An 18,642-nucleotide genomic window follows, 5' to 3' on the forward strand; every position below is an offset into this window, starting at 1 on the left:
GACATTATGCTATTTTGTTAATCGGATTCTGCTTTACTGTTTTTATCAATAACAATTAACCTTGTGGAAAGTAGATGTATAGTTATTATTGTTGAAGAGTGTCCAGATCATCTTCTTATTATTGTTTTAAAAGTATACAGTATGCCTGTAAAGCTTAAGGTTGATTAGTGGTGAGGCATATTCATATTTAGAGACAGGCATTGTATCATCGTGTTATGCTGCAAGCTCACCTTTAAAGTGGTAAAGAAGGACTGGAAGTAAGAAAATAGTCAAGTCAACTAAAGAGCGGTTCAGCGATGTAGGTGGAGAGATGAATGAGGCATGCAAAAATGTGTGCATTGGGAGATGTCAATGCGTTCGGTTTGATTCAATGCGACAGCCTTCCTATGGCGAGCTCCTGCGGTACGACATTACTGTCTCAGGACACTACAGTAAAAAGAGATGGTGCATTCACTGTCCTTTCTGTTGAATAGTCAGCATTTATTCATTGTCCAGCTGTTCCATCTCCCCTCTGATAGCGAATGCAATTCACCGAATGCTTTTATATCCTAAGAGCCTCACATTACTGGGACACATACATTTTTAGTATGGCAGGTCCCAGTGGATATAAAATGGCTAACACAGGCAGTGGCAGTATCAGGCTATAACCACTGAACCTCGGTGAAAAAGGTGCTCTGGAAAATGCCGGCCAGACTGTCAAAAGGAGCAGTTGAATCCAAAATATTAAGAAAAACATATCTGAGACCTTTTATACACATGCCTAGCGATGCGAAGTGATGACTCAAACCACAAAAAAAAGCGCAGTTAGATTTGTAAGTGGCTGCAACCTACAGCACTAAATTTCTTAGGAAAGTAGCAGCTATAGCCTTCATAATGTAACTTAGGATGGTGCAATTCATCCAGTCTTTTATTATATGACTTTATTATTAATAAGTGACCACAGCTTAAAAATGTGAATTAAAGTAATTGATGGTCAAAACAATTAACTTTTTTTTTTTCCTAAAAGAAAGAAAACAGTCTGTTTTGACTTTCTCCAAGAGAGCTCAACAGGGTTAGGGTTATCACTATAATGTCTTATGCTTACCTCATATGGTTGTTTATACTCAATACCTGCCTAATCTAATAAAGAGAATGTCTGTATTCGGCCATGCAACCCTGCTGTGCACATGTTGTGAAAATTCAAGCACAGTGAAACCTTTCAGTGACATCGGCTCTGCAGACTTAGGGTGTGTCTTCTTGCCTTGGCCTGGTTACTTCCTAGGGGGAAGATCCTGCCAGTCGTCATTATAATAATGATTTTAAAGGGTCTGTCTTCTCAGGTGCCCTATCAAAAATGCTTGACTGGGGTTATATGGTGATTGAATGCCGTGGGCCTTGACTTATGGGTAACATTACATTATAGTCATTCTTCTCAAGTCACTGGGTGTCCACTCTTGCTTTATTAACACGGATATTATCGTCTTAGAGCACACTGGCATAATCAGGAAAGAAGTTCACCATGGGAAAAAAGCTGATGAGTCAGAATTGTTATTTTAATTGTGATACAAATTTTACATCTGCCTAAAACATAATTGGATTAATTAAAATTTTAGGGCCACTCCAGTACAAAAGAACCAGATATGATCTTGTTTTTATTTTGATCATACGATCAATCTGATGAGCTTCCCCGACCAAGATATTAAACGCTTGGGTGTCAGATTGTGGCTTGTGAGGGGAATGGAGCTGATTGCAAGCACTGGACTGTCGTGTTTTGATAAAGTGTCTGCTCCCTGCAGTGGTGCCTGGTAACATCCAATTAAACAGTAATGAACTTGTGTAAGCATTCACAAACAACGGCACAGCTTTCACTTGTCAGATTTGAACTATTTTAAATCCATCTTCATTTTTGTCCCACTCAGTCCCCTAACCCTTTCCAGCAATTACTGAACAGAGCTGAACTTTGTGTAAATTGAAAAAAAGAGATATAGTGTGTGTGTGTGTGTGTGCGCGTATGTTTTTATATGTACTGATGTCCTTTTGACCCCAAGCTGCCCACCCACAGAGGTCTAAAGGTAAAACTAGCAGCCAACGGTCAGGCACTGCTCAGTGTTTGTAAATTAGATCTTTTCAGTATCATCTCCTCCTTAATAAAAACATTTAAATATGTTTGATGGCAGTTTGGGATATGACTGCATCTTAAATAAGAAATAATTATTCGTACTTAGTTAATGCTTCATTCAAACCACTGAGTACCAAATGCTATTTACCTACCAGCTCCAAAAAGAAAAGAAAAGAAAAAAGAACAAAGGGGGGAAACAAAAAGATAAATGCTGCTATCTACCAGAGCCATTGAGTGCTTGTGACAGTGATGGATCCTCACCTGCACCACTCTGTATTATCAACCCTGGCCAGTGCATATGTATATAAATCTCTGAAGCTTTTCTAGTGTGGGGCTGCCATCCACCATCCACCAATGTTGTCCACCAGCAACATCCTCCAGAGTTGGTAATGGCTGCAGGGGAGACACAAGGACAAAATCTTCCAGCAGAAATATGTACAGTTCAAAGCAATGTTACACATATGTGACCTTCAGTTTGGTATAAAGAACCTCTAGTTTCTTTCTATTGGTTTTACATATGGTGATTCAATTTTCTGAAGCTTGTTTTTTCCTTTTGCATATGTTAGAAAATGGAGAAAACGTAAAGGGTTCATAATAATATAAGTAGGACACAATGTCTGGCATCCATGATTATAAGAACTAATTTTGTGTCAGGCCATACGGGAGATGTTAAGCTTTTCCCCTAAAGAAATCAAAACGTTTACCTAATGATGGCGCTAAAAGAAAACTCACAGGATTGCTCAAGTCATTTAAATTTCTGCTCTAGGGACCTTTAATATCAGATATGGGAAAACCTTACAGAAACATAGCAGTAATTTTGGATGTCATATGACATTTCACGCTTGCTATGTTTCTTTCATAACCTTTTTGCATTGTACAATTTCAGTTTTATAGCTTGTTGCTGGTGAAAAATCAAGAAATGCAGATTATAGCCTGTTCCTAGGGAGAATGAATGGCCAGTATGTCACATCATTGCCACCAAATAGCCAATTGCCCCCACTATTTCTGAATTAACCCTGGGTGAGGTGGGTGTAATGGCCATTCAGAGGAAGCGAGGAACATTCAAAACACATTGTGTGGGCCATTTCATTTGCACTCACAGCACATGGTTCAGTTCCAGCTGAACTGGCTTATAGTGGCTCTGTTTATCTTGGTCCCTGAGACAAGGGGCCAAAACCTGACCTCGCTATAATTCTCAGGGATAATCGAAGATTTGACATGCTGCACTGCTACACCTTTAGTGCGGTGTTTGGCTACCTTCTTGCCTCCCTTGCTGACTCTCACAGAACACACTATAATAACCTTAGTGTTACAAAAATCTTGCGGTGAAAAATCTTCTGTAACTTATTACTCAATGACTGCTCAGTCTGCAGCTTCTTTTATTTAATTAACATCCTTGCGCTATGTGTCTTTATTGTGTTTGTTACTACCTCAAGGCGTGGTTTATATTGGTAGGAATAATTGTTTTACAAATTGAGGCTAGAATAAGTCTTTAAAGCCAAGATTTAAGACTAATCATGCATGTGTCCCTATTCAGACAGAAGTCTGGAGTTTGATTGAGATTGTGCTTCTTTAATTATCCTGCAAATGATGCTAAATCTTGTTCTTCTGTCTTCATTTAGTTTGAGATACATGATAACTGCCTTCACATTTTTTATATAAATTCGAATAAGTCTTTATAAATCTTAATATGGGTATCATTCTGAATCAATTGTCTGAAATTTGTCATCAGTAGTTCAATTGCACAGTTTCATGTTACAGCTCCCATCCCAGTTTAAGATCATAAATGTCCAGTTAACGGGGATGAGAAAGTATTTCACTGTGTCGCCCTTTTTTTTCTCTCGGTGCACTAATGAAGCTGATGTGGCACCAGTATTAAAATTAAACTTTTTTAGGTCACTTACCACTCCTTTTTTTTGGTCTTTTATAACAAAGAATAAACAACAAGAGCCATAACAAGCTATCACTTGGAGCTTCCCATAACCAGAAACAGTTGCTGTTCTTATGATGGAGAAGACGGAGGTGGAACATCACGTCTGAGCATTTCTTAAGAGAAGAATTGCAGCTGTGTAGAATTTGATTACTGCTCACTGTTCAGTGGAAAACATGACTTACTTGTATTACACTGAAACAGACTTCATTGCACTATGAAAACACTATATACTGCTATAATGTTACTGTTGCTGTTTCATTTCTTTCCATAACAAATTCAAACTATTCTGGCATATAGTAAGTACATTTTACTTATATAGCACACTTAAAACCAACGTGCTATACAATACAGGCATAAAATAAATAGTAAAAATAAATAATTAAAGTTTTCCTAATATTCTCTCCACATAGAGTTTCAAAGATCAGCAGTTTCTGAAAGCTTGACAAAAAAGGTGTCTTCAGCTTAGACCTGAAGACAGTCACAGTTGATGCTTGTCTCAGGTCACTTGGGAGATTATTCCAGAGTCTCGGAATAACGACAGCGCAAGGACAAAATGGTTTTGTACAGTGATTGGGAAGCAGACATTAAGGATCTATCAAAAATTGTGTATGGATGCACATATTTACCACATTTGCAGGTGCAAGTCCATTCATGACTTTAAATACAATCAGTGCCACTTTATATTAGATTCACTAATGCACGGGGGAGCTAGTGCAAGGCTGCTAATACTAGAGTAATGTAATTTCACTTTTACATTTTACATAGCATGAATAACTTGTATAACTATAACGTGAATATATTTGTATAAATATAACTTAATATAACATGTTTAAACTGAGTTTGGTATGTCCTCTTAAGCAGTGCTAAAGTTAAGGTTTAGTAATACACTCAACAAGTGGGAATAGAATAATAGAAAAAAAGCAGAGCCTGTAAAAGCAGAGCCTTTACTTAGAGTGTATTACATTTGTATAGTCAAAGTAGGTAATCAGTCCATTTGCCTGTTATGAAATCAGCCATTTTGCTTTTTATCCTGGCCGTGTTCTCTAAAAGGGATATGGTCATCAGTTGTCTCTCGCACGTTACGAAGCAGCACACGCTGACAACAGCATAGTAAGTTTGCTTTTGATTGACGGGCTTTCACAGTGCAACTACTGTAAAATTAATGTCACTGATGTCAAACATGGGATATTATTTATTTTTTAAGTTACATTTCTTTAAGCACTAGTAAATTCATACAACAGTTACTTAAAAATCTGTGCAGCTTTTTTTCAAACAGATGTAGGGATGCTACACATGTGGATCCACTGCCAATGGATCGTATACATATATAAATATAAATAAAACATTATCATTACAGTATCAGATAGATATTACGCATGACTTTTTCACAAAACTTCAGCTCATTGAAGTTTTAAATCTTTATGAAAAGTAATTACATCTTCACACAATATACCTAATCAGAGCCTGTTTCTCTCTTTTATTGATATTTCGAGACTGGGTAGAAACAAATGGGAAGTTACTGATTTGTAAAATAATTACATTTTTTTTCTATCTAGTTTCCTTTTCATGTTTGTATCGGGAATTGTTTGTCACTTTCTTAACCAAGTGGAACTGTTTCCTTCAACTCATCTAGAGGCAGATCTCATTGTAAAATGAAAACCAGCCAACCCTTTTTTCCCCCCTTAAATTTTGCATTTGTGCTTTTCAATTAGAAAAACAGACACATGCATAGAAAACTGAGAGGTTACTAAGGAAACAGAGGATGTTCTACATTAATAAAGGAGAGTGATTATTCAGCAACAGTGCAGCCATGTTGGATGAGTCTTATTTCATTCCAGATATTAAACCAAACTGTCTCATGGACCTACAAACATACTGCAGTGTTTAGTGTGAGTGTCAGTGCCCTGTAAGGTTGTGTTCAATTATTCAGAGAAAGAAAACATCCTCGGGATAAGATTTCCCCTGCAATGCAGATATATGGGATTGACCGTCATGCTACCGAGATACTATAAGCTTGAGGATAAAGTAATAGGTATCAAAGATCTTACTTCACTGACAGGTACGCTATTGATTTTTCCAAGTTTATTATCTTTTCTATATCTTATTAAAAAAAATCTGCTACCACCACCTACTATGGAATAAAAGGAAAAGCTCTAGTGGATAATACAACTCCGTCGATTTCACAAGAGCAGAATTAGGTTGAACACGTGATGTGGAGATGGACAGCTCTCCTCTGCAGCACTTGTTTGTGTTCCTGACCTCCCCCACCTTCTCCCTAAAGTCAGTTGCCTGTTGTTTTTTGGTGGTCCTGGAGTGCGCTGCCCCAGACCCCATCATGGTTTTGTGCCCACCCAGTGCTGACAGATGGCACAGAAGGTAACGCCGTGGACCTGCAGTGGCCCGAACCCCGTGGCGTTCACTCCCAGCAACAGACCATATCCATCATCTCACGCTCACCGGGGGCTATTATAGAAACTGCCCTTCAACATTGTGTTGTAGAGTCCATGTGACTCACTGATCCAGTCCACCTTATCGGGGGTACATGCCAGCTTGTCGACACGTGTTGGCTTGATTTGATGAATGCTTGTATTATTCGAGAGCTGACAGCAGAGACAGGCTCGACTGCACCAGGAAGACGATCGTCACATTAGCCAGCTGAGACAGGACGTCGCGTCTTCCTTTGATGATTTATTTTGAATTTTTTCTAAAGTTGTTTCAGCCAAGTTCATCATTGTGCCGTTATTAAAAGAATGAAAAAAAGAAAGCATGTTTACTTTTGCAGGTTTCACACTACTGCCAGCAGTGCTGAGAAATACAGATTGTTCCACTAAGACAGTTTGGATGACAAGAATGAAACCTACGCAGTGTGAATGTCGTCTCTGTTGTTTGTTAAAGGCTGGCTCTTGTGACAGCTTTACAGCTTGTTTTATAGACCACATTGTTGTCTCTTAGGACCTTTGCTTTTATGATTTGTATACAGAATATAGTCCTAGGCAAACTGTTGTACACAAGAGACAAATTTGTCCTACAGTGTGTTGCCCCCACCTGCAAGATTCGGAGATCAGCTGGTTTACATTAACATTCATGAACACGAGCTCTGTGCCAACTGCTCGTTGAGCTATGCTGAGCTCCCTCTATTTTTAAAAGTAATTTTACTCAAAAGCAAATAGAAAGTGTTAGGCACAAACTGGCTCGCGCATCCATAAAAGCTCCTTTATTAATGAATGCAAGTAGTGCTAGTCAAATTTGACATTTTCATTCTCACCGAAGAGAAATCACATGCTTCCTCTGTCCTCGGATAAAGCCAGTAAATTATCCTTTCGGGTGTATAAAACAAATGCAGTGTACCTTAAACTTGATAACAGTTTGGTAATTGAGTCTACAGCTACAGCGAGGGTTAGATTAGCATCATATTGTATACATTTCAATTTCAAGATGGCTAGCTGTGTTCAGGGAGCAGCCATCTTGGCACTTGATAAGTACGATAAAGGCAGTTTAGGGATGGACTGGAACACAATATGAAGTAATATCATTACCTGATTAAATTAAGATAAGACAAATTCCAGATGGTAGAGAAATAAAATAAAGAACGCTGCATGCCTGCAGATAAAGCCTTTTAGCTTGTCACACAAGTGGACATGAGACAAAGGGCAATGGAGAATGGAGGAATTGGTTCGGGAAGGAGGTAAATTCATTTGAAGTAAGAGTTTAACATTTTGAAAACTAGATTTGTTTGTTTTCTTTGAGAGAGTAAGATCAGAAGATTGATAATACTTTTGTGTATGTAAAAGAAACTCAAAGCTAAATACCATAAATGGGGGGGAAAAAAAGACCAATCTTGGATGTTTTAATCTGCACAAAAGAAGATGTGATGTTCTGTGTGAGTTGTTCTCGACAAAGTGCAATAACTACCACAGAAGTGCTTTTACATTTCCATTACACTATGATATCTTTTGATAGACTCAAGATATTTGTTCCCCTTTGTGTGCAGTCATTGTGCAAACTATAAAGTCTTTACAGGCCGAGAGCTGCAGGAAATGACAGGTCAAGTAAAAAAAATTGATAATTTATTAAGAGAAAATCTAGCCATGAATTGCAGTCCTGAACTCTGGCATTACAGCATTGCTGCAGGGATGGATTAGTGATGAAAAATCAATTGTGCTTGAGAGAGTTCATAAACGATTTCCACCTGATTTTTATTGCAGTGTGGTTTTTGTTTCCTTTGTGCCGAACAAGAGCCTCGCTCATTAGCTTGTAGCGCTTGCGCTCGCCCCTTTGTGAATGACAAATCCCCACCTGGAGTACAAGAATCAGATTATGACGATGCTCTCTGGGAGCTACAGGTGACCTGGTGTGCTGTTGTAGGGCAAAGCTGCTCTTCCTCCTTCCTCATGTCATGTTTTTGCAAACGTTACACTTGGGAATTAGACCTCAGTACATTCATCTCAGCAATGATGGCATCTATATTAGGATGACAAATTTGTTCCTGTCACCTCATGAGGGACTGGGACTGCATGTCAAGATGCAGGTAAAGTCAGGAAGGCAGTGATTTGTGGCCAAGCTGCGTATCTCTTCCCACTCCTGCACTCGCTTTCTCAAAACACGCACAGGCACACGCTTAGTTTTGCCATCTATTTTTAGACTTTGAGGAAAACATGAAAATGAAGAATCGTATGGTCTCTTCGGATTGAAACAAACTACGTTCCCCAAAATCACAAGCATTTGTGGTTAGCATTTAGATAGAAAGCACCGTGATTACAAGCCATTCTCTGGTAATTGTTATGCTTCCCTCATTCCTCAGCTTATCCTTAGTGTATGATATTCCTCCTGGGCAGTTCCCTGCTCTCAGGCCAGATTACTACCAAGGCGAGGTAGAGACACGCACAGAGCTCCAGATTCGATTTCAGATAACGAAAATATCAGGGCATCCAGAGGGAAAAATGCTTCAGTGCAGACAGATTTCATTTATCTGAGAAGTGTGAAAGCAAGGATAAGGGGGAGGCACAAAGTCAACCATGTAATATACTTCTATGGAGCTCTGTTTATGCATAGGCAAGAGAAAGAAGAAATGAGAGAACATGAGGGGGGAGCGTAGGAGGCAGATAGCAGCAGATAGTGTCTTATGAATATCATATTAAGATTTTATCATTTAGAGCATGTAGCTAACAGAAGGCATCCAGCCTTCTCCCGTGTAATCGGCTCGGAGCTGTCTACTACATGGCAGCGGCTCAATATGCGCTCTCTCAGCGCTGTGAGTTGACTACAGGCATCCGTCCATATTGTGTGCACATTATTTATACGTCTCCAGTAATAAATAATAAGCACCATGTTTAATTGGAATCAAAATATCAACTGTTTGTCATACGTCGCGCAGAATGTCTGATGTTGTCTGGGGGGATGAATTAGGCACCAGTCACACATGGTTCACTCTGAGTCAGTGACTGACATGGTGAGAGTGTGACGCAGACACTGACTGGGAAATGGACTTCATGTCTCCTCCCACGCAGCCACAACTTTCCTGGTTCTTTTTGGTGGCTGAGCCATATCGCGGTAAGTTCTGAATTTGCATTAGGGCAGTGCAGATGACTGTTTCTGGAAAATAAGCAGAACGGGGTCCTGGGGGGGGGGGGACTTGAGGAATATCTACAAAGCGGTGCCTTCAAGCAGCCACATTAAAAGGAGTCATCACACTGCAGTGTTCTCGGGTCCCTGAGAGGGAGTATGTTTAATGAGGGCAGAGGCATGTGTACATTTTAAAGCAGCTCTGTAATTACTTCATATCTACACTGTCTTGTACTGTACACCTTTACACTTTACACATTAGCTCCTTCGTGTTCCTGCACATCACTCTCGTAAATGCAGCCTGTATTTTACACAGCAGAAGCTGTTGTAGTTCTATACACCGAACTCCCAGTTCACCTGCCACTGCTCGCTTATTCATTGCTTTTCTAGTAGCTAAATATGTCCATCCCCTTGACTGTCCTTATGCAATGAGAACACTAACATGCATGCCTTAATAATAACCAAATAAAAGTTTTTAAATCCCTATTCCGAGTTCATCTTAACTGAGAATATGTGCACGTCTCCATGTGACGCTGTACTCGTGTTTCCACACTGCATGCTGTGGATGCACCAGGAGGGTGAAGCTGCCTCCCAGCATCTTGTTCAGTTGTCTGGGATGCAGCGTTGTAAGCCTTGAGGAAGATGTATGGCAAGACAGGAACATGTGGGTACCAGGGGAGGAGACGGAGAGCCTCTGACCACTCTTTTTTTAATGACACTCCCTTACTCAGCCCGAGGTCCAGTTGCAGCAGCAGCTGCTCCGTTTTAAATAAAGCAAAGCCTTTCTCTCAAAAATGCACAGCGTCTCAAAACAGAGCAAGGAAAGACAGCTGACCACCACAGCCAATTTTTACATTATGGAATATACAACAAATCAAAGCCATAGTTAAAAAGTCCTGTAAGGTCATTTTTTTTTTACAAATCTTGTTCGCATTTAAAAAAGTATTTTAATAATGTCTCTATTTACTGCTTATCACTTTGAACAATTACACGATGTGACACTTTGATTCTGTGTTCATTAAATTAGGTGATGTTTAAAAAGTCGGAATTGCTTTTAAGGGCAGTTTTGTTTAGCATAAAATTATGAGGATGGAATATATTTTTAAAATTAACTTTTGCCTAAAAACATTAATGAATTGTATATTTTTATATCCATTTTGTATATCGAAAAACAGCTCACTTTTTCCTTAGGTATTTGTTCTCTTTTGTTCATCACTATACTGTGAGGCACGGTGGCAAACTGTGGCATCACCACGTAACCCTTGTGTCAGCGCCTTTCTTAAATAGCTGTTAAAGAGAAAGCAAAGGGATCAAGATGTCAGGAACACGGTGTTCAGAATTTATACAGTACCTATCACACCAGTGTTTGCTGCACAGCTGTAATAGTGATAATGCCATTCCATTGTCTTTCAGCCTTGTGAGTCTGTATCTGTGTGAGTCCACGAGGTTGACAGCTTGGCAGGCCAGCAGTAGGAAGAGTGTGGGCGAAGGCCAGGCAATACACTGAGCTGAACTCACAGTCTGAGAGGCCCACACGCCTTCATTATTCAGTTGGAATCTATTGAGCATCTGGGACTAAATTATTCATCAACATCGACCTAGTTCCAGGGTGCTAAGTTAGATACTTGGATGTCATCAGGCGTTCTGATAAGACCTGCTGCTGCAGTATGATATCTGCCATGGGTAAATACAGAGTATGTGCCTGGATCACAAAGAGTACTAGCCATTACTTGAGTTTTATACTGTGTAGTTTTGAACAACTGAGCCTTTAGGTGCGTTGGGCTCAATGTAAGAATGGGGAGTAATTTCCTCATCCCATTTCTAACTACGAGGCCTTTCTATCTGCTGTCCCATCGCCTTCTTCCACCTCTTTCACTGCGCCACTAATGATGTGTTGCTGCAAGACTGAAGCTTAGGACAACAAACTCCTCCCAATTAGTCTGTGCACACAACAACTCTGGTCAGTTATGGACCCTAGCAGGCCATTGTCAGTGTAAAGCATGTCAGCGTGAGCACGGGAAATAATTGCACATTGTTGTGAGCAGGATCATACAGACAATACTGATTTCAGATTCTTTAGGATACGCTTTTTGTTTGTATACACTAAAGCAGAGGTCCCAAAACCTTTTATGCACCACCGACCGGTTTATGTCCGACAATTTATGTCCGGCCTTTACTGTGTCGCGGATAAATACAACAAAATAAAACCAGTACCGGTACCAAAAAAAAGAAGAAAAAAAGACCCAGGGAAACCGAGTTAATGATAAAAATGATTAAAAAAACCAAAATGCTAAAAACCGATAAAAACCCTGAAAACCATAAATTTCACACCCGAGCCTCAACTCCCGCGGCCCGGTACCAAATGACTCACGGACTGGTACCGGTCTGTGGCCCGGGGATGAAGTGTCTACTGTACTGATTGAGGCTTTCGTCTTTTAAACATTGTGTGATGCTTTGTGTTTGATTTTATTTAACTATACATTTAATCTCCCCCCCCCCCCCCAAAAAAAAAAAGAAAATAGCTATTGATCATTCTTGGCTTCTCTGGCTTTTTATTAGCACTATTCATGTGCAGTTAAGCAGGTTTTCAAAAACTCACAGTGTATGCTACAGCCTATGGGCTCACAGTACATATTCAGATATATATATTCATAAAACAGTCACTTTTGGGTCGACTGTGAGTTCAGTGTGGAAATTAATATTAGAACAATCTGACTGCTGTGCTATTATTCCCTGTGTGCTTGTCTTGCATGTAAGTCACAACAAGTGAGTACATCTATGTATTTAAAAAGCAAGGGATAACATCAAATGTCAATGCCTCACAAGAATGCTCATAAAACTCTTTATGACATATTCTAAAACAGCTGGTGTGCTTTGCAAAGCTTCCCAAGTGGGGCTCCTTTGGGGGTTTTTCCTACTGAGATGTCATTGGAAATCCTCCAATGGTTGTTGAAGGGGGATGGGATAAAGCATGTCACCCCTAAGAGACCCCCCCCCCTCCCCTCTTTAACAGTTTGGTACCACAAACAGTTGCAAGCTGCTGGTTTGACTGAAAATATGAAGAAAAAAATCATCCTGCAGTTCATGAAAAAATATTGTGGTAGTCTTTCTATATTTCAACTAAGTGAAGGTTAAAAAAGGTGAAATTCTTGTTTTGCATTATACTGATGTTCTCAAAATATGAAGCTCAATTTTTATAATCTGAAAAATATTAAAACCTACTTTGTTGGGATAAAAGACTGGATTGGAATAAAGTGTTCTTATTAAGTAGTATGACAAAAACTAGAAGAAGTATTGTCGGGTAGAGAGAATTTCACACAATCCACCTCTGCTGTCAGTGGTTTCTTTCTTGTATGGTCTTATCTGAAAATAGTGACAGCCCATGGGAACTGTTATTCAGTAGGTTGCTTGCATCTAATGGATCGCATGCAATATGAGCATGAAGGAACAGATGTAGGCGAAGATTAGTTATGAGGGAAAATCTGCAGGTTTCTGTGCAGTTTAACAAACAGCAAAGCTTTTGTGTGCAATGATTATGTGTAGCAAAGCAATGTTTTCTCTGTGATATTTTAATCAAGATAAAAATTTGTTTTTGGCATTCTGGGGGAAAAAAGAAAGTATTTGGATTAAGACCAGATCTTAATAAGCAACAGATTACGGACACTCAGTAACAAATATCAGGTTTATTTTTGCAACAGACTATATGTAAAAAAACAAAAGGGAGAGAGAAAGATTTGCAAAATAAGAGCTTATAATGGAAAGAAAAAAAAAAGTTACTGGGGAAAATACTGAAAAACAGAAAGGGAACAGAAAACAGCAAGCATCCTCAGTGGAATACATTACCAGGACAGCGGAGGCATGCTTTGGATAAACCCTTCAGATGCCTTCAGTGTCCTCCTGACTTTCAGCTTGTCTCCAAAGAGACATGTTGTGTGCCAGAGAGCATTCATCAAATTAGACCAGAAAGAAAACAATGTGAAAACCCGCAGCTCTCCCTCGAGACGTGCCGACAGGTTATCACAGAGAAGGTGTCTCTTGCTCTCCAGCACTGGGGCAGCAGCACACAGCAGCCTCCCTGAAGAGCAGCCCTCCCCTCCATCCCTCCCACCCTCTCTTTCTCTCCACACAGGCTGGGATTAAGAGGGAGAAAACAGGAATTCTATTTAGATGTGTACAAATATAGAAAGGCAACCTACTCCATATAGTAGTTTTTAGAGATTGGGATTATACACCATGGTGAAGTTGAAGGAACAGAAAAAGTTAGTGTTTGTGTGGTTGTAAATAACTAGAGGTCCTGCGGAACAAGACTGCTGACCAAGCTTTAGAAAGCACATGCAGAGCACGGCTCGGCTTGGACATCTCATTAAGGTGGACCGTTATCAATCCTCAAAGATCGAAAACCGGCATGACACTGCTAAAGAAGGCACCAACGTGCCTTTGGCTGAGTCAGTTTGGAATTTCCTGGTCCGCATCCTCTTTGATGGTTCAATCAGTGCATGAGCCAAGGTCAGTCGATAGCTTTACTTCTCTGAAAGCTTTAGCAAGATGTATTTGTGTATAAAACTCCCAGCGGCACCTAAGGCAGTGGAAATGGCACTGCACTTACAAACGATCAACATTTTCATACACTTTGGTATGAACACTACAGGCAGGTTTCTCTTGACAGTGTTTCTCTTTCTTCCTCTTTTTGTGTTTTTCATGGTCCCAACTGTCTCCCCAGGTTTTCTTAGTACATCTCATAGAAGTGTGCTCTGAGCAGAGGCAGATAAATGAGCTGTGCTGTAGGTTCACCGTGGCTTCAGCACTTTACCGCTAGATTAATGATGCCTTCCAAGCCCCGAGCCTTTGCTTTTAGCATTTTAGAAGTACCTTCATAAAGTGAACTACAGGCGCATCTTGTTTATACGCTTATCTATTGGGGCATCTTTCCTTTGGGCATGATGCTGTTTGCATCAGTACACCTGACACTCCTGAGCTAATGAACCCCTTCCCGAAGCCCACAGTGTTTCTAGAAATCTTCAGACGGAGATGCCATTTCGACGAGGAAACCCACAGTAGCGTTATTTTTAACTCAAAATCCTCGAATGGTCAAAATAATCACAGGGATACCCATATCCATTAGATATGGGAACAAATAAAATAAAATACTGACATTTCAGTTTGGGGTTTTTTTTGGCTTCTCAGCCAGGCTACCTGTCACTTTTCATCACAGTGGCTAAATTGCATGTAAGCCCCTCACATAGCCCGCATTGAATTGTCACGGGTGAAAAAGAAGGCAAGCGTTGGTGGAGGACACCATAAATTGCTAATGTTATTGGATTTCAACCAGGTCATGACCACATCAAAATGCTGACCTACACACTAATCCTGGATGGCAGACTGATGCTCAGTAACATGTGAATTTATTTCAGTTTTGATTCAGAGCCATACGTCACATCCAGCACACACAAGATTAATTGAAAAAAAAAATGGACGTGGCTTATACATCCTCCTGGCTGTCCTTGGAGGGTCAGTTGTTATTTTTAAGTCTAAATCAGACTTTGTTCATTTGCGAACCCTTTAGTGACATGCCCAAAAAGTTACAAACAAAACAAAAGACACCATGTCATCAAAAAACTGACTTTATGTCTTTAAGATTAGTTTGTAATGGAAATCTAAACGACCTTGTGTTTTTGTGGATTTCACTGTGATGATGTAGTTTAAGCCCCCTTTATATATCCTTCTAGCCTGAATGAGGAGACAGAGACGTATAAATATGAACGGGCATACACCTCCGCTTAGGTTATCCTATGGGGAGTTAACCTACATCTAGTACACCCATATTACATCGCTTCCTCCTCCTTGGTTTCAAATAAACCTAAAGGACAGAGCAAAAGGAGAAAAAAGGATGTGAGCAGTAGAAAAAGAGAGTGGTGAGGTGGGAAGAGAGAGGCAGTATTGATTCCTTGATTCCCGTACCTCTGCCAGTGAGTGCAGAGTGTCAAGATCTCCCGCCAGGAAAAACAAATCACAAGGCTGAAGTGATGGATGTGGCACTCCAGGATCCGGCGGTTTTGCCATCTGGATGGCCGACACTGTATATCAGCCTCATGCGCAGCAAATTAAATTTACATTTGGACGGCTTCCCCGGGCCTCACCCAGCACAGATGCACCAAAAGCAGCCCTCCGCCACAACTTCCTTAATGGGTTTGATCTATCATTTCCGGGTCTATTATGTAAAGATGATGTTGGTCCATGTTCAGAATGTCAAAACGATGTTACAGTCGCAATAGAATCACATTATGCGCGGCCAAATGGATGTTAAGCAAAATGACATCACCTTTAATTTCCTTAAGATGAGTCGATACTAATCCAACTTGCCGAAATATTTTGATGCGCATTAGAGCATCGGTGAAATAAGAGAGCAAATTCGATAAAAGCCAAAGTCTGTCTTCATTTTTAGGACCCTGATTCATTCCTCGCCCATTTTTTCCCCTTTGTCTGGTTTGTCACCGTCACACATGCGAACCCCTGCAGTATGAACAAAGTAAGGCTTGTCAGGAAGTACACTTAAAGGCTTAAAATTATTAGTGCAAAAAGAATAAGTGAGGATGTAATGCCACATATAAAAGAGAAGGTTTTTCTGCTTAGCAGCACGCCACAAAGAAAAAAATCCAACCTGGCCCTGAAGACGCCGCCATGCCTAAATGAAATGACCTTTAACGCCGAGCTGATCAAATGGCCTGAAGCAAGACTATAAAAGAACATTGCAGTATAATGTTTTACAGTGTACTTTTTTTCTGGTCTATTGTTTGCCCTTTCCCATTTTCCTGGATGGTAAAATGTATCGTGTTTGGCAGGTGAGGAAGTGCGCTGAAAGCAGTCTGAAATGGATTTGATATAAGAGTCGATGTGGCAGCAGATGCCACGATTTGGTTTATTTTGGATCCTTATTTTGTAAAAAGAGATACTGAATTGCTTTGAAAGAAAGAAGAAAATATTGATTTAAGCCTCTGTTGAGCTGGCTTTTGTTTTCCTATGTCCTTTTTTTTTAAGCTTTCATGGCTGGTTGTCCTCTAAATGTCAGAGGTGTTTTGTGATGGCTCTCAGCAATCACTTGAAGGGCTATGCAAAGCTACACAATGAAAAGCAAATTGAGCATGTGAGTCGACAGTTGTGCCGTGAACTTCAGCCCCCACTGTTCCCCAATAATCTGATCTCATTTATGTAAAGACGGCGCTTCCTGGAAAGCAGCGTAGCAGCTGCTACAGTGCCGGGGAGCTCGTGCCTGTGTTGACAGATGATTTCAGCAGTCCAAAAGTTTAGTTTAGCCACTTGTATTCACATCTCAACTGCCTGGCTCTCTTTAACCTAACTCTATGGAAACGCAGCTATTGGTAGTTTTGAGTGGGAGTCCTCTCAGCCCATAGATGCGGCTAAGTATTCCGTGCCCTCACCACTCCTCTGTGTTATTCTCTCTTTTCAGACAACTGACGACTTGCTGGTGGCATCAGCCGAGTGTCCAAGCGATGACGAGGACATTGATCCCTGTGAGCCGAGCTCAGGTGGGTTAGGTTAGTCATCTCTTTTTTTATTCTACTTCTCTCTGGGTGTGTCAGTGTGTCTTTGTGTGTAACAGTTCACCCCCACCAGGGCACTCGAGGCTAACACGTAGTGTTTAAATGAGCAGATTGGAGTTTAGTTAAAGCTTAAACACTTCTCAGAGGCTGATTTTTTTTCTTCTTCTGGCTACCGCTGACTGCGTGATACAGCAAGCTGCAGGCAGTCTGTTGGGTCGGGCAGCTCCATTTCTATACAGTAGCTCTTTCAGTAGTTTGTTGAAATCTAAATTATAAATGCAGTAAAATTACTGGTTTTCATTCATGCTGACTCATGTTTTAAGGCATTTTAATGTAACTAGCTTATTTGAATAGATTCAGGGTAGAGATCTATCACTGTCTGACCTTGGAAGGTTTGCCTTCAAAGGTTAAACATTTTGAGAAAGAGATGGTATTTGTTTGTTTTTTGCTACAAGTTTGGTAGGACACATTCACATTTATTTGTTACACTCAGTAGATTTAGTCTGAATGAATAGAGGATAATCTGGCACTATTACTTAGAACTTGCTTCATCGTGTCCTGATCAGTGTGTGTGTGTTTTTTTTTAATTGATTCATAAGCCTGATAATTGTTGCTCCACGATTTCCATCCATCAACATTAACCCACCTAACATTAATAAATGTTTGGAACAATGCTCTCAAAGAACCTCGTGCCCAAATAAAACTCTGCGTTTTTGCGTCAAACCAGCCACTGTTACTGTGCTTTCATTTAATTTCTTCATCGGCTCATGGCGTCTGTTAATAAACTCAAAAAACAAAAACAAAAAAGGCCACACACACGCACACAGTTGTGATTATCAGACCTGCAGGGCTCCAGCACGTGAAATCAAAGAGGGTAAACCCAGAGAGTTGGGGAAGGCTGAATTTTACAGGTGTGCAAAGAGTCCCCACTGTTGTTAATTAAATTCTACAGTGGGCAGTGGGAGTTCATCCTGTTGTTTCTCATGCAGTACTGCTCACAATGGCTGCACATAACCACCCTCGGAGTTTGTGATTGAGGCACATGTCATGTGTTGCTCTTCATAAAATAAACAAACACATTTTAGTTTTGGGTTCTGACCGTGTGTGTTGAAGAGCCCCGATAAGTGTAAAACAATAATCATAAAAAAAAGGTACCACTTATTGTTCTCCCTGAAATTGAAAATGCTCCTCCCAAGCTTTACTCGGACAAATATTATAAATGTGTTTGCTCCCTGCAATGCTAGCAAACTTTTAATCTCTTACCTCGCCACACATGGAGGGCAATTAAGCGTAACCTTTGAATGGAAGGATTTTCAAATGCATTCTGAAGTGATGAGAAGCACAGAGAACAATTAAGTCCAGACCCAAGGCCCCACGCTCCATCTAAATGTGCTATCGATCAGAATGTGGTCATAAAACGTCCACTAAATTAATGTGTGCCCCACAGCAAAGACTATCAACTTTCTAGTCTGTCCCTCTTCCTGTTCCTT

General features: G+C 40.3%; 1 protein-coding gene across 32 annotated transcripts in view; it reads left to right on the top strand.

Moving 5' to 3' along the window:
- LOC134639848 (neurexin-1a) overlaps positions 1 to 18,642 on the top strand; it is a 253,513-nt gene that overhangs the window by 221,498 nt on the left and 13,373 nt on the right. For 21 of the 32 annotated variants that reach the window (XM_063491308.1, XM_063491307.1, XM_063491321.1 and 18 more), the window contains one exon: positions 17,059 to 17,146. In XM_063491308.1, the coding sequence (XP_063347378.1) occupies positions 17,059 to 17,146 (88 nt within the window). The remainder of the gene's footprint in view (positions 1 to 17,058; positions 17,147 to 18,642) is intronic. The other 11 variants (XM_063491310.1, XM_063491324.1, XM_063491325.1 and 8 more) reach the window with 1 other exon arrangement.

This window comes from Pelmatolapia mariae, linkage group LG13 (assembly GCF_036321145.2).
Source record: "Pelmatolapia mariae isolate MD_Pm_ZW linkage group LG13, Pm_UMD_F_2, whole genome shotgun sequence".
Classification (NCBI taxonomy): domain Eukaryota; kingdom Metazoa; phylum Chordata; class Actinopteri; order Cichliformes; family Cichlidae; genus Pelmatolapia; species Pelmatolapia mariae.